The 16856-nt window shown below is 40.0% G+C and overlaps 1 protein-coding gene across 1 annotated transcript in view; it reads right to left on the bottom strand.

Moving 5' to 3' along the window:
• The window catches only part of QSOX1 (quiescin sulfhydryl oxidase 1), a 60380-nt gene extending 46313 nt beyond the window's left edge, over positions 1-14067 (bottom strand). Inside the window, exon 1 of the mRNA XM_034409686.3 lies at positions 13259-14067. Within this exon, the coding sequence (XP_034265577.2) occupies positions 13259-13538 (280 nt within the window). The 5' untranslated portion in view covers positions 13539-14067. The remainder of the gene's footprint in view (positions 1-13258) is intronic.
• Positions 14068-16856: the final 2789 nt, after the last annotated feature.

Raw genomic sequence — 16856 nt, forward strand, 5'->3', positions numbered from 1 at the left:
AACATCTCACTTAGCAACATACATTTTGGGCTCGACTGTGGTCATAAGCCGAGGGCTACCTGTACAGGGTCAGTCCTTTACATAAGGGAACAATCTGTTCTAAATGGCAGTGGACAAAACCCAGAGGCAGGCTGGCCTCAACAGATGCAGATATAACTGATTGAGCAAAAGATCGTGGCCTTTGCCATGATGCCATGATGGCCATGAAACTCAAACATGAGGTCTGTGTCAAATTATCATATTCCAGAAATGTCTTGATAATGAGTGACATCTCTCAGCCGGTAAAGCCATTATCAGTACAGGATGACTACCTCTAGCAAAGAGACTCTTTATCCTCTGTAAATGAAGATAATACAAAGGATTCCAAGGTCTTGGGACCCTGTTGCATGAAGAACTGATTAACACCAGGCATGTGATAAAAGGCCTTCTGTTAAAGCCACCTAAGATAAAGTCACACTTCTTGAGGGGGGCTTGGGATCGTATTTCAGTTTAAAATGATGTGTTTTCCTCACACAATGAACTGCACTGCCTAAACTTAAGTCAACCTGCTAGTTGTAGCTTTTAGCTTGATCCAAATTCACCTGAAAAGCCATCTTGCTCTTTCAGATGTATTTAATCAGAAAAGCAAGCATATGTTCTTATCCCAAAAGGCTATTGTCAGGTTTTTTTTTGCATAATATGGAAGATGGGAATGAGGATATGAAGGCAGAAATATAGAGTGGCAAAGATGGTTCTGAGTTCTGATTATGAATAGTCCAAACACATCTAAAAAGCATCCGGTGGAGGAAAGTTGGACTATGAGATTAACCCCCAAAATTAGCATATAGAATGTGATAAAGGATACAGATAACTCAGCCTAAAGATCAAAAAGCAGCCAATAACTATTTTCTACAGAACGTATCCCTGTTTTCCCCTTTTGCCACCGATGCAGCAGGATCTTAGCAAAATCCTTTCATCTCCTCTTCCTCATGTGCAAAATTTCAGTAATCAGAACACTGTTAAACTTCTCCCGGTTTAAAAGGATTTCTCTGCTCTCTTTTGCTTCCTGAGAGGTTAAGTATTCTTTCTAGAACCAAGACTACAAATCTGCTCTGTGTCTTTAGAAATGAAGCAACATACTGGGAGTTCTCGACTTACAACCATTCATTTAGTGACTGTTTAAAGTTACAACAGCACTGAAAAAATGATTTATGACCATTTTTCACACTCACAACTGCTGCAGCATCCCCATGGTCACCTGATGAAAATTCAGACACTCGGCAACTGACTCATATTTATGACGGTTGCAGTATCCCAGGATCATGTAGTCATCTTTTGCGACAGTCTGACAAACAAAGTTGAATGGGGAAGCCAGATTCACTTAATAACTGTGTTACTAATTGAACAACTTTGGTGAATCACTTAACAAGAAAGGCCGTATCAACAAAAAAGGTTGTGTCAAGAAAGGTCGCAAAATTGGACAAAACTCACTTAACAAATGTCTCACTTAGCAACATAAATTCTGGGCGCAGTTGTGATCGTAAATCAAGGACTAGCTGTATAAGCTGAAGAAATAGACAGGGAAGCAAGACAATGAGTAGGAGGGAAATCAGGCAAACACAATTTATAGAGTAGCTGCTCTGCTCTATGTCTTGGAGTTGGGGAAGGGAGGGCAAGGGATACTATTGTTTGAATATAAAATACAGAATTTTATGCTTATATGGAACATTTGCAAACTCCACACCTACCATGTGGAAGGATTTACAACTCTGTGAGAAAGACCTAAGCTAACCGTTTTCTTCAGGTATTTGTCTTCCCTTGTCGACTACTACACCCATCATTGTAATTTTGTATGGCATTGGTTGGGAAATATGGAACCTACAATCCAACATAATGAAGAATGCCAAGACAAATGAATGCTGGCTTAGGTACTAATGACTTCCTGATTTCTAGGCACAAAGCAATAATTGTTCCATATGTGGGAGGTGGGGGGAACAATTTAACTTCCATGGGAAGGTTTAAGAAAATGTCATTCTGTCTAGTGAACCATTTGAAAGACATTTTGGAAGAAATCTTGCAGCAAGATAATCTATGGATTTAGGACCCTATTTTTCCTGGATCATAAGCAAAAGCAAAAGCTGCAGAGTCATTTCGTTCTCCCACACAAAAGTTTCCTGCTCACATAAATTATAATTATTTATATTATATAACACACTGTGGGGCAATTTGAAATAATTGTTCAGAATAACACTGGGCTAATGATTTGGTTTAGTGTATTGTATTGCTAATTATATTATGATTTGTTCTCAGGGAGTTCTTTTTTCATTTTCATAAAAACCCTACAAGGTAAGTTAGATAGAAAGGAATTCCCTGGTGCAAAGTAAGCTACAGAACTCCATAGTGGTAGCTGTTGAGGGCAGCTCCTGGCTTCCTCAGCATTTTGTCTTCTACAGCATGCAGGTTACCTTGCATGCAGTACAGATAGTCCTTGACTTACAACAGTTCATTTAGTGACTGTTCAAAGTCGGCATTGAAAAAAGGGACTTATGACCGTTTTTCACCCTTATGACCATTGCTGCATCCCCATGGTCATGTGATCAAAATTTGGATGCCTGGAAACTAGCTCGTATTTATGACGGTTGCAGTATCCTGGGGGTCATGTGATCCTCTTTTGGGACCTTCTGACAAGCAAAGTCAATGGGGAAGCCATTGCGTTGCTAACTTTAAAAACTCCAGTGGTTCCTGCGGCAAGAAAAGTCAGAAAATGGGCAAATGTGTCACTTAGCAACATAAATTTTGGGCTCAATTGTGGTAGTAAGTCAAGGATTACCTGTATGATGTGACCAGTATTACGGACCATCATCAGACCAGATCTTCCGTAATATTGACAGCCAACACAAAGCTTCAGCATTAGGCAAGATAGCCAGTTTGGTTTTGTGATTAAGGCACCAGCATAGAAACTGGAAGACTATGAGTTCTAGTCCTGCCTTACAACAAAGCCAGCTGGGTGAGCTTGGGCCAGTCACTCTCTCCCAGCCTTAGGAAACTGGTGAAAAATCTTGCCAGGAAAACTGCAGGGACCAGGTCAAGAGCCCTGGTGGTGCAGCAGACTAAAGCACTGTTATTAACATCAGCTGCCTGCAATTACTGCAAGTTCAAATCTCACCAGGCTCAAGGCTGACTCAGCCTTCCATCCTTTCTAAGGTAGGTAAAATGAGGACCCAGATTGTGGGGGCAATAAGCTGACTTTGTATAAAATATACAAAAGTATGAAGGCTATTGCTTAACACATTGTAAGCCGCCCTGAGTCTCCGGAGAAGGGCGGCATATAAATCAAATTAAAAAAAAAAAAAAAAAGGTCATCAAGAGTCAAAAATTGTCTTGAAGGCACAAAAAAATTGATATAACTACCCTTCAGAGCAACACATTTTGCTTGCTGAGTTTGAGTTTTAAACTTCCACTGCAAATGTCTTCAAATGCCTTGCCTTAAGAGAGCTCTCATTGCTCAGCAGACAAATTAGGCCATCTACGGCCTATGCGTGGGGAAGAGACACTCAACCAGCAAGCTGTTTTTGAACAAATGTTCTGTATTAATTATTTTTATTTTCACATGAAATGCACATAAGAGAGACCTGGCAAGCTACTCTTTCCGTTGCCTCTGCATAGATTTTGCCTTAAAAAATGTTTTGCCATCGTCAACTTTTGCCAGAGTGGAATATTTCCAGCTCCTACTTATGAGGCATCCCAAACAGTAAAGAAATTCTCACATGGACTCTTTTAAAACAAAAACAAGGAAACTGTCTCCACTGTTAGGGATGAAACGGGATCAGAAGGAAAACAAAATTGTGACTACAAGCAAAAATAGTGTGTGGTGTAGAACGTGACTACTTCAAGAGCCAAGAATTTCCTGAACATAGCCAAGGAATGAGTTTAAGATGTTAAATCAGAATCTTGACGGTCCTGTTGCTGGCAAGGAAAATCCTTTAAAGGAAGGCAATTGAATATACATGTTCAATTTTACTTTTCAATTTATGTCTCATTTATTTCCTCTCCCAAGCTAGTATTCTTTCCAAAAGTGCAGAAGACACAGATTTATATGCACAACTTTTTTTTAATGTTATCTAAAAGTTGTTTAGATCACTTGAGTTTGCTATAGTAGTGAGATCTAAACCTCATCTAACAGGGATGATATACTGTGCTACAGTATATCAGATTCCATGAGTGTTTCCTCTCCAGAGGTTAATGTCAGATCAGAAAACATATAAAAAAAGAAATATGTTTATTCCTTAATCACCCTGGCTCCAAAAACATGTGATGCTTTTTTCCATACATTTGTTTCATTTTTGTTTTCATCTCAGGCATAGCCTCTTACAGCTGCACACAGAAGCATATTCCAGAGAGTAAGTACAGTATCACATGAAAAAAAAAAGCTTTCTTCCTCATTTCCACCACAAAACATACTTGCTATACTTTGGCAGTAATGTGGCACACTTACATTTGGGCAATTTTCCACTCTACCTGTGGAGCTGAGAGTTCTAAACAAAGATGCATCCTAAATATAGAATACTCTCTAGCAATCCCTCCTCGGTTTTGGAACTAAAAGAAAATCTGGCTATCAGCTCAAATAAATTAGTGTTTTAGACAGACAGGGATAGGAAATGGACTTTATCCTGGAGGCCAACAATTTTCTATAGCAAGGAACCACACCTTTTTTTCTTAACCCATTTAGTTTAGACTCTCCGTTTTATCTATATAAGCGAGAAAAAAATGTGGCACTGAAACTCAGGAATCTGCTATGGACCAAACTGGTACACTCCAGGTTGAAACTGAATCGAATGCTGGCGTCTGTGACAAATGGACATGCTAGAAGAAGCATTTATGAAGTGTATGAATGACTTGGCTAATGTTGGTTTTATAGTAGCACATTATAAACCTGTCCAAATTCCACAGCCATTTTCAGGTTTAATCTTATAATCTGGTCTGAGCATTAATATTCAGATCTACTTCTTCAGCACAATGGAGGACACAGTTCACAACAGAAATGGCCTAAGCCCTTATAGCAAAAGGAAAGGGACATTTATTATCACACCTTATTATCAACAGTCATAAGTGCTGTTGGGTCAGGTGAGGTGGCTGAGGCTTCCCAGGGCAGTTGCAGTTTTGTGCTGTTCTACAGCACTCTCCCAATTCAGGTGCACCCTGTGCCAGGTCTCCCAGAGCCTCCCACATCCTCCAGTGGCACCTCCATACTCCTTATTTGTGGCTCCCTCTGCTTAACAATCGGTGATCCTCAATTAATGATGGCAAGCAGGAGTGCCAGGATTGAGGCTGCTAAGCACTGCGGTCATGTGATGTCTCACTTACTGACCAAAATTCCAGTTTCAGTTGTGGTTGTAAATTGGGAACTACCTGTAGCTAGCAAAAGGATTCAGACTGTCCTATGTTCAGTGATAAATTAGCAAAATAAGTCTCTGTGTTTTTGGGAGATAATTTTGACATGGACATGCCCAAAGTAATAATAATATAGAAATAAAGATAATAATAAAACAAGGAAGATCAGGGAAACACTGGAAATAATATATCAGCAAATAACAGCCATAGCCAAAAAGATCAACAGATACTAGGCTTAAATAACAAATTACAGAATCTCTAATTTTTTAGAGATTAGAATCTCTAATTTTAATCCAATCAAAAATGTTTCTACCAATCCATCAATGGAGAGACTGCAATAAATCATTCAACACCTGATAAAGAAGAAACAGTGCCATTCTGGGTGCAGATATGGGACAACCTAAAGAAATATTCTACGTATAAAGAACGTAGCTTGGCTAAAAGAGATAGGTAAGTAAAAAAGAAAGTGAAATGAAATAATTTATAGTAACAGCAGAAATGGTGGACCAAAGGGCAAGCAATATTAGGAATTGGTTAGCACCAGTTGAAGAATTGCTGGGTTTTGGCTGAAACATCTGACTGGTCTACACCCACTCATTGTGAAGCATTTAATAACATACTGCAAGGAGGTAAAATTGAAGAGTGGTTTAACATCTGGCAAAACCAGATAATCTGATAATGAAAAATCTAACAAAGGGCACCCAGGCAACTACAGACCAATTACCTGTTCACCAACAACTTTCAAATTGCTAACTGGTGTGGTAGCTGATGCAGTTTGGCAGCATTTGCTTGAAAACAATCTCTTTCCACCTGAGCAAAAAGGAAACAGCCGAAAGAGCCAAGGAACAAACGATCAGCTCCTAACTGACAAGGTGATTTTGGAAAACTGCAAAAGAAGGGAAGACCAACTTGAATGTAGCATGGATTGACTACAAGAAGGCATTCAACTCCCTGGCACGTGACTGGATAATCAAGTGCCTAGAAATAACTGGAGTCAGTTCAGAAGCTTTGTGCAAAGTCTGATAATACAATAGAAGATTCAGGTGCTGGTCAATGATGATAAACAGAGAGGTTAATAGCAAGACACGAAACTTTCAAGGAGGTTCACTATCACCACTACTGCTTGTCATTGCAGTGATTCCTTTATCAACAATACTGAATAATTCAGGCCATGGCTATCAAATATCAAAAATATCTGCTAGGTTATCTCACTTCCTTTACATGGATTATCTGAAGCCGTATGGAAAAACACCATCTGAAAAAGAATCACTGCTAAACCCTGTCCATATATAACTATATAACAGTCAAGATGTTGCAATGGAGTTTGGATTGAACAAATGTGCCCTTTTCACCATTGAACAGGGGGGAATAGTGAAAACTGAAGGAATGAAGATGTCATGTGGAAATAAAATCAAAAATAAGGATGAAGACAGTCACTACAAATACCTGGGCATCCTTCAAGCTGACAACATCAAGCACACTGAAGTCAAGAAAAAAGTCAGAAGTGTATACATCAAGAGTGGGGAGGATCTTAAAAGTCCAAACTCAGTGTACTTTACCATCAAGGCAATTAACACCTGGGCAAGTCCAATCATTAGATACACAGCTATGATATGGCTTGGATTTAAGTAGAACTTCCTATCCCTTGATAGGAAGACCAGAAAAATAATGAAAATAAATCATGCCTTTCATTCTCACAGTGATGCTGACAGACTCTACTTACCTAGGAATAGAATGTTGCAAGTACATCAGACAAAAATGGGCATTGGTAGAGTAGCTGAAGGACAGTGAAGCAGATGCACAAAAGCTAGTATACCAGGAAGGCTGACTTGAGTACTAGAGAAGCTAAACTTTCCTACAAGAAAAACCAAATGAAGAATAGAAAAGAGACATGGGAAAACAAAATATTACATGCCCAGTACTTTAAAAAATAGCAGCAGATAATAACAAGACTAAGAGCAGGAAAGTTGAAGAGACAGACAGACTAATTCTGGTTGCATAATATCAAGGCTTAAGAACAAATGGATACAAAGCCAGAATTAAGAAGACAATAACAAAGGGAAAGTGCCATCTTTGAAAGAAATTGAAGAAATAGCGGACTTGCTGATTAAACTGCTGCAAGAAGATTGCACAGACTGATTACAAACAACAGCATGACAAAGTAGCAACAATGGTGTACTGGAAGATCTACAAGAAATACCCTTTGCCTGTAAGTAAGAAATGGTAGGAAAGTCCTAGAAATAGAGAAAGTCCCAGAAAATGAATAAGGTAAAGTGCTCTGGAACTTTAGAATTCAAATAGCCATATTACACCATAGACTTAACAATTATCAGTAAGAAAGTGTAGATAGTGGACATGGCAATACCTGGCGATAGCAGAAAGGAAGAGAAAAAAATTGGGGGGGGGGGGGATACAAAATATAAGGATTTGCAAATAGAAGTAGAATGATTGCGGCAAAAGAAAACACAATGGGTTGTTACCAATAGTAACAAGGCACTGAAAAATCACCATCAGTCAATTGCAAAATATAGATTTACTTAGAACAGCTTACACCCTGCAACAATACCTTTAATGCCATCAAATGTCACCATCAACATGGGAAGGATTCAATAGGTGGATAAAAATGCCAAATCCAGTTTGAGCATCTGGCTGACTGTGCAATGAACCATAAAAAAGGGAAAAAGAGAAGGAGAAGAAACCATGAAGAAAAAGGGGAAAATGAATGGGAACATTCATGATCAAGTGGATTTTTAAGTTTCCAACTTAGAATTCTTGCTCAAGAAGTAGAATCTATTAACATAAGAACAAAACAAAAACTTTAATAAATTAAATTAGGCAGCAGTTTAAACATTAGACAGTCCTCTGCCATATTCACGTTGCAGGTCTTGCAACAAAAATATAATGGTTTTGTTTTGATTACACTTCCAGTATACTCTTGAACCTTACTGTCAATAGGATCTATTGACCTAGTATAGAGTTCCAAGAGGTTATCTTATTTGCCTGAAAAAAATGAGGGTTTTCCCCCAGCTTTTGCCTGGGAGGAGATTGTCAGGTTTAGTTCAAGAATGATGTAAAACAATCCAGCCAAAGTTCAGTTCCTTATTTACTCATACCACATAGACAGAACCTTGCCAGAGTAAATTTATACTACTCTAACCCAAAGGATATATTTTGGGAATCTAGAGAGTGGCTATCCCAAATCCCTTCCTCTTTCCCCTGATCCAGATCCGGATTGTCTTGGCTCTTGTCATGTCCGGATCTTAGAATGTACTTCCTCCTTCCTGAGAATCTATAGTCTATCACAGAGATCTTGTATTTGCTGAGCAAATCCTTGAGCAAATAATAAATAAAAGAATTAAAGGGTCAACAACTGCAAGCAGGGTTGCTTAAAAGAGTTCTATTGTAGTGCCTTTAATATACCAGTATTATCCTGGAATTGATCCCTTCCTTGGAAGTGACCTCTTACTTGTAAAACATCACCGTTTTGAAAGAACAGAATAGGGTTTCTCTCTCTCTCTTTTCTTCCCCATTCAATTACACATTCCCCTTAACCTCTCCTTATTCAGTTTTCTTCCCACTTTTCTATTTCCTTCTCCTCTCAGTGCAGGTACAACTTCCCCTCACCCCAACATCTTGATCTCTTCCCTTTTTTGTTGTTTCTCTGTTATGGAGAATGCATGTGTGTGTGTGTGTGCGCGCACACAGAGGCACAACCACTTGTATGATAATGGGGAAATTGGGAGTAAACTTTAAACTGGTACAGAATGAAACTGCACAGGTTGTAAATAGTATTGGCTATTTAGCACACACAATATTATTGGTTTAGTTTGGTTGCCAGTGTCTTTTCAAATGCAATTCAAGGTGATGATTGGAAATTTTAAAGCTCTCCATGGCTTGGGAGCAGGTTACCTAAAGGATGTCTTTTTCCAACAGTTGGTTTCTGGTCCAATCTGATCTGGTAGGATGGGCATATTCCATGTCCTGTCAACCAAGGAATATAGCCCCTGATGAGTAACCAGAGTATCTTTTCTGCTGTAGCACTTATTCTTATGGCCCCCAACCCTGTTGGCCTTTCAGGTCTTGAAGTCCTGGCTATGTATCCAGGTCTGGGGTCCTGAGTCTGTGAAGGGCCCAGTTCCTGATTATGCTGACACGAACAGATTACACTATTTCTTGCCTGTTATTTGAATTTAATTTTTTCCTGTATTGTGCTTTAATTTTTTATATGATTGTTCACTGTCCAGAGTTTGAGATGGGCAGCTATATATATTGAATAAATGAATAAAAATACAGTATATGTAAGAATATATTGTACAGAATTTATATTTTTATTGCAAAGATGCTTAGAAAAATAGCACCTTCACAGCATCGCATATCTAATGCCAAAGTGATTTAAAGCCTATCTTTATTTATGTCATGCTTGCCCAAAAAGTATCAGTTGATATTGGAAGATGCTATTGAACAGAAGTTCTCAACCATTTTTTGCTCATGGCCCCCTTTTGAACCCCATTTACTTCTGTGACTCTCCCTCTGCAGACTCTCTCCATCTACACTAGACAGCAATCAAACAAGGCTTCCCCAAAGTGGTCAATGGTGGCCCCCAAGAGTCAATTCGACTATCCATAGTTGTTTTTGTTATGGTTGGTTGAAAAGTTTATATTGGCTTTGGCGTTTTTATTCATCCATCAAGTCCTTCCCCAAGGCCTGGGATAGGCAGAAGGTGTTGTTTAATGGTGCTAAAGGTATCCTTGCAAGATGTAAGCTCCTCAAAGTAAACCTGCCTTTTGCAACCGACTGATGGTAATTTTATCAATGCCAGTGGTGTAGAAGTGGTGCTCCAGTTGCTTTGGGATTGTTATTGTGATTATAACAATAGTACTGTCATTATAACAGTAGTACTGTGAATTAAAATACTATTTTAAAATTATTTTCCTGTAATAAATGTTTGGGAGTTGATGAACAAGGTAAAGGGGTCAATGAGCTCAAGAGTTTGGGGATCACTGGTTTTTAAACTGTATCATGTATACATTGTGGCTCCCTAGAAACACAGCATGGCCCTCTGGCTGAGAACCACTGTTAAATATCATAGTAGGGAATGACATCTGATGGGTAGGTGCAGTTGAGAGAGTATGGCTGTCTTCTTAGGTGCAATCTATCACTAAATACTATTCTTCATTGCCTCTTTAGGTGCCCCATTAAAGAAAAAGAGAAAAGCAGGCAGGCCTGCAAGATTCCTGACTAGGTGAGCCACTGAGTCTGACTAGGTGGCTAAGACACTGAGCTTGTTGATTAGAAAGGTTGGCAGTTCGGGCGGTTTGAATCCCTAGTACAGGTCTCTTGCGTGAGCGGGGGTTGGGCTAGATGACCTCCAAGGTCCCTTCCAACTCAGTTACTGTTACTGCTAGTGATGATTCTTTCCCATTGTCAATATCCTCCATTTATTTATTTATTTTTGCTTACAAGTCATTACCGTTTTGCTCAGTTCTTTCTTAAAGCTGATTAGCAAAGATAAGGTTATCAGTCCAGCTCCCCAGCATGGCCTCTTGTATCTCCCACTGTTGTTATGCAAACAATAACAAATGTAAACTGACTGTCTCTTACTTCTCTGCTCATTTCCTCCTGCCCAAAGATAGAGGAAGGGCATCCATGACAAGTGCTTTTGTGCTCAAAGCATATCACAATGAGATCATCAACATCTTTGCTGTTTTTCTCTTTAGATTGCAACAGGCAAGGAGGACCCTGTTCTCTGCCCAAAACTGCCTAATGAAGACAGAGCAGGGTTGAGTTTTGAGGGCAAGAGTTGTTTATACTGATTTGGTCGTCCATGTGCCAAATGGTCACAGAACAATGGCTGACTAGCACAAAAGTAGACACAATAAGAATTGAGCCATGATTCCATTATATAGTTTCATGCTGAATTTAGCCTCATGAAGTGAGAAATACCTACCTATTCTGAAAGACAGATGGGAGTGAAGATTTCCAGAAAGGTTAGGAGTCAGGTAAGGCATACATTTAATAAATAATATTTCCCATAAATTGGACTGAAAGTTCCAAGCTACAGTCCTGTCCTCATTCAGAGGTATTAATGAACCCAAACACTTATAGCAGCCAGTTTGTTAAAAGGAATACTGATCCATCAAGGGAAACTTTTAAAAAAAAACTACCTCTCCTTTTGAATTAGAACAAAAGAAAAATAATTAAACACAGAGATACAAAGGAACAAGAGGCTCATTGCAATCCTAAAGTAATGAAATAGATTGACACTAAAATGGAAATTCACTGCTGAAGTATAAAAAGGCACCACAGAAGACGCCTGAGGAAAAGGAAGGGGAATATTTGTTCAAGAGATGTAAAAATAGTAACAGTAATAACAGACAATTGGTCATAATTGAAAAAGTAATGAAAATGACAGTTGATGGTAAATATTCATACAGAATCCATAAAAGAGTAATTATGACAGGATTACACAAATGTACCCATTAATAGAGTCAGTAATAACCATGAAGATTAGCTTGAAAGCCCTAAGATGTCTGCAGCTCAGAAGCAAAACAGATTTAAATTGTGGTTCTTGTTCTTTTTTAAGCAAAACAGAGACGAAAGGATTGTTCAACTGTGATATTAAATAATGCACAGATGGTTCAGGGCACGCTCACAGAATCCATGCAGTGAGAAGAGGACTGCACATGTCTTTTGTAATTTACCTCAGCTAGAAAATGTGAGGTTTTAGAAGATTTCACAGGATGTGTGTTTAGCTAGCATATACAGGTAGTCCTCAACTTACAACAGTTCAACATCACTGAAAAAGTGACTTATGACCGTCTTTCACTCTTACAATCGTTGCAACATTCCCGATGGTTAAGCGGGAAAGGCTTTTTTAAGCTGTATTTACTTAGCTAGAACTAATTGATACAGCAAGTACAGTCAGTACAACAAGACCAATCTAAACATACCTTTTAATGATTTAATACAAGCTTACTGGAGTGAGGAAAGTAATTGGCAGAGTGAGAGTAGCATAGGACAGAGTCATGGAAATAATACAACTTATAGGTGGAGGGGACTTGTAGAATAAAGTTCTTTGCAGATGGAGAAACAATTAGAGAGAAAGGCACCCTTTTTAATTCTTCTTCACAGTTTCAGGGATTTTTTTATCTGCAACTGGAAATAGCTAGGAATTTAATCCTCCCTCCCATACTGTCCCAATGCAAAGCCCAAATTATTCTGTTTTTAATGGACACAGAAGGGAGGGAGGGGGAGAGAGGGAGAGATCTCAGTTTAAAATCAATAATTCTGTCTTCATCTTTTCTTTGGGAAGAAAAATAAATTACTTGAAAGAAAACCTAGTGAAGCTATCAGGATTGCTTCACAGTATACACAGTAAAAAGTACACACTGGGAACTTGTGAATTCGCTATTGTACTGTACTGACTACAGGTCCTATCATTCAATGAGTCTGGTGAGCCATGTTTGGGAACCACGGACGTTGTAATACAGTGCGCTGGAAGGCACCTGGCTGGGAAAGGCTGCGTTACACAAACAGGCAAGGGAAAAGGTGATTTTACAAAAAGCAAACACCGAGAAAACCAGCGCCTAGGTAGGAAAAATCCTGTCCCGGAAGAGTAAGCAATTCAGCTCAACCAGAGTGGAAGCAGCGGCTGGTTTCGTTCCCCAGGACTTAATTTCGGGCATACTCTACGCCAGCTGCGGAGCAACCTGCGAAGCCGGGACATCCAGCCGAGAGGGCATCTCTGAGTTGCTGCGACCTGGCGTCCCCCCCTCCCGGCCACACACCTGCTCGGGAGTGGGGGGGAGGTAGTAGCGAAGAGGAGCAGGAAGGTCGCCCCCGGCGGCCAGCTTGTTGGCTTTTGGCCACGGGCGGTTGCTGGACTTACCCTTCACGTCGTTGGCCAAGCCTTTCCAAACGGGGGCGAAAGCTTTGCAGTGGCCGCACCAGGAGGCGTAAAACTCGACCACCCACGCGCCAGTGGAATTGAAGATGCGGCGTTCCAGCGTGTTGCTGGCCAGCTGCACCAGCGGGTCGTCGGGCGAGTAGAGGCCGAGGCTCTTCGCCCCGGGGACCCGCACCAAGAGCAAGAAGAAGGCGACGGCGCGGACGATGCAAGCGGGAGGCATCAGCTGCCGCGATCCGGCTCCGGAGAGCCGCCTGGGCATCGCGTTTAGCCGCCCCTGGGAAGCTCCGACGAGAAATGCGCCCGATGCTCCGTGCCGGGCTGGGAAGTCACTCGGCCCTCGCGCGGGCGGGTGGAGCTGGAGGCGGAGCGGGAGTGCTTCCCTTCCCAAACCGAAAGGGGAGGCCCGCCCCCAGCGCCCCGCACGTGTGGCTCTCGGTTTGTCGTCAGGCGCCTCCTCCGCGCGGAAGGAACCAGGGGCTCCGTAAAGCGGGGGGTGCTGGTGGGGGAAGCACCCGGCATTTTAGCAAGAAGCGTCTCATCGTCTCCGGGGACTTCAGTTCCCCTTAAAGCAGCCGCCCGACGCCGACCAGGATTTCCCGCGGGGATGAAAAGAATGCGGAAGCCCTGAGGAGCCCGGAGACTGCTCTAGATTGTGGCCAAAATGCGATTCCACGATGCCAGGAATCGGGGAGGTTTTGCAACCGGCCGGCATTCCAAGGCTGACTTGCTCTTTCGAGCGGGACCAAACCATCCCGACGCCCGGATTGCAAAGAGCCAACGCTGCAATTAAAGCCGTTTTCCCCTGGCGGCGGCGTTAGGCAGATAGCTGGCTGAATGATTTAAAAACTGTACCGGAGCATTAGGGTTCAACGCAGGTTCCCCTGCAATGCTTCTGAGGTCTTTCCGTTCTGAGAAAGGGGAACCCTTTCGGAGCCTGATAGGAAAGTGAGTGTGCCAAGACAAGTCTGAGGTATAAAAAAAAAAGTATACACGCTTTGAAAATGTAATTAAATTATACTTTTAATCAGTTGTATTAAATGGTTTCAGAAAGAAATTAAAAACATTAATAAAGGATTGAGTTGCCTACAGTTACTAATTTTGTACTACTTTCTGAATGTTAGGTAAGCTATTTACTACAGGGCTACAAGTGATTTGACAGATCTCCGCGCAGGCGAAATGGAAAACTACAGTAGAGGATTACTGACCGGATCCTGCAGGAATTGGCATTCTGTGGAAGCAGTTTGAGGTGATGCCCTTACAAGAGGAAGAGGAAGAACTGAGTTTTATGTAGTGGAGCAAATGCTTTTTATACACAGAAAGCCCTAGAATCAAACTCCGGAAACTTTATACAAAAATCAAGATAGGCCAGGGAAGGACTGTTTTATAGGTCTCAGTGGAAACAAATCTATGTTAACCAAGTTAATGGCTCAATTCAGAACAAAGCAACTTCTTTCCTATGCCCAAGGATCAGGGAAATTAGTATTCAAGGCAAGGAGGTACCATATTTAAAGCTTTTTTTTTTTTTTAAACTGACTTGAATAACATTTTATTCCATTTTCCATATTGAGGAATTACAGCAGTGGTTCTCTGCAAATTCAGTAGACAGCCAGTTTGTCATAGCGGCTAAGGCACCAGGCATCTAGGAGACCATGAGTTCTAGTCCCACTTAGGCACAAAGCCAGATGGATGACTTTGGGCCAGCCACTCTCTCAGCCTTAAAAGAAGGAAATCGCAAACCTTTCCTGAAATCTCATCAAGCAAATTGCAGGGATTACAATACTTTCAGTAGGCTAAGTGGTACAGGCTTTGTTAACAGTTGCTAGGGGTTCATTTTTTTCTCCATCTCTGTGTTCACAAAATAAAAGATAAAGGTTTCCCCTGTCCAGTCATGTCTGATTTTAGGAGGAGGTGATCATCTTCATTTCTGAGCCAACGTTGTCCGAAGACTTTTCTGTGGTCATGTGGCCAGCATGACTATACGCTGAGAGGTAGAGAGTGCTCACACCTTCTCACCGAAGTGGTACCCATTTATCTACTCACATTTGCATTCTTTCAGACTGCTAGGTTGGCAGGAGCTGGGACAGATAACAGGAGCAAACCCCATCATGCAGCGCTCGGGTCTCGAACCTGGGCTGTGAGCTTTCCAGCTGACATCTTTAACTGCTGAGACATCACACCCCCGTTCACAGAATAAGTCTAATACAAACTAAAAGAGAACAAAAAGAAAAATGGAAAGAAAAAACCAAAAGGTTAAAAAAAAAAGTAGCCAAAAAATGAAAAGTTACAAAAAATATACAAAAAGTAATTTCTGAACTTCTTTACAGCAGTTGTAAGTACAATTATAAACTGACCTCTCTCTCTAAAGTTATATCATGACCCTCTTCTTTCTATATTCTATTCTATCTAATCATCAAAACCATAAATTTTTGCATGATTTATTGATGCTGGCTCTGATTAAATAGAAGCCTGTTAGCGCAAAATGTTACAAAATGTTGAGTAACACTTCCGAAAATAATGCAGAGCCACATAGAATACATAGGGGAAGAAGCTACCCAGTTATTACTAACCAGGCAGTGTTAGCTGCATTCTCAATTTTAAGTGATCATCACGGCAACTGTAGAATGTTGAATTTAGATCTCCAAAGATATATTTTAGCTGATAATTCTTTTTTTAAAAAAATCAAATTATGAATATAAAGCATTTGATTTTGTGATAGGTTGGAAGCACCACCCTTTTTTCCTTTGAAATCCCGTTGAAATTCCATGTCTGCATTGCTTCATCATCGACAACTAAGCTTGGACTTATGCAATTAGAAACTTTCTGGAACGCTGACACCAGAAGTACGTAGTAATAGCAGGAAAACTATTAACTTTAATTGAATGTTAATTGAAATATTTCTCTTAGGAAATTATTAGACTTCTTTCCCAATCACTCCCATAGGAATAGTATAGAGAATAAAGAGAATTGGTATCATCTCTTTCAAATTCAATATGCACAATTTATAGAGGAATAATAGTAACTGTATAATGAAGACTAGTAATTTAAAGAGGCACTTGGAAGAAAAAAATGCTTATTTCAAGAATAAATTGAGTATTTTTAATTATTCAGTCAGCAATGAAATCTCAACAAAATGATTTTTATTTTGGCAAATAATGACTTAGCTGTAGTTTGAGCATCTTTTAAATTTTTTTCTGTATTCCTAAATATAAAAAAGCCATCTACAACAGGAAACAGATTAACAAACTGAACAATATTTGATGCCTGCAAAGTTGTTTTTAGTAATCAAATGCTAAATAAGATTGCCAAAACTCTGTTCTCAAATGATATAGTTACACTCTTCCTTGAAAAATCATCTTGTGATATTACTATTGCAAAAATTCAAAAGTATGCTTCAAATAGATAAATATGATAGAGCAATTTTAATAGGAATAGTTCAATATTTCAGTGAGGAGAAAATGATTGAACATACAAAGCTAACAACAAATGTTGAGCTATTTCACATTTTGATAAATTTTTTTTTCAACAAATCACCTGTTCTGGAAAAGTTTTTTTGGTCTTTATATCGAACTTGCTACTG

This window comes from Pantherophis guttatus, chromosome 3 (assembly GCF_059756535.1).
Source record: "Pantherophis guttatus breed Tessera chromosome 3, ASM5975653v1, whole genome shotgun sequence".
Taxonomy (NCBI): Eukaryota; Metazoa; Chordata; class Lepidosauria; order Squamata; family Colubridae; genus Pantherophis; species Pantherophis guttatus.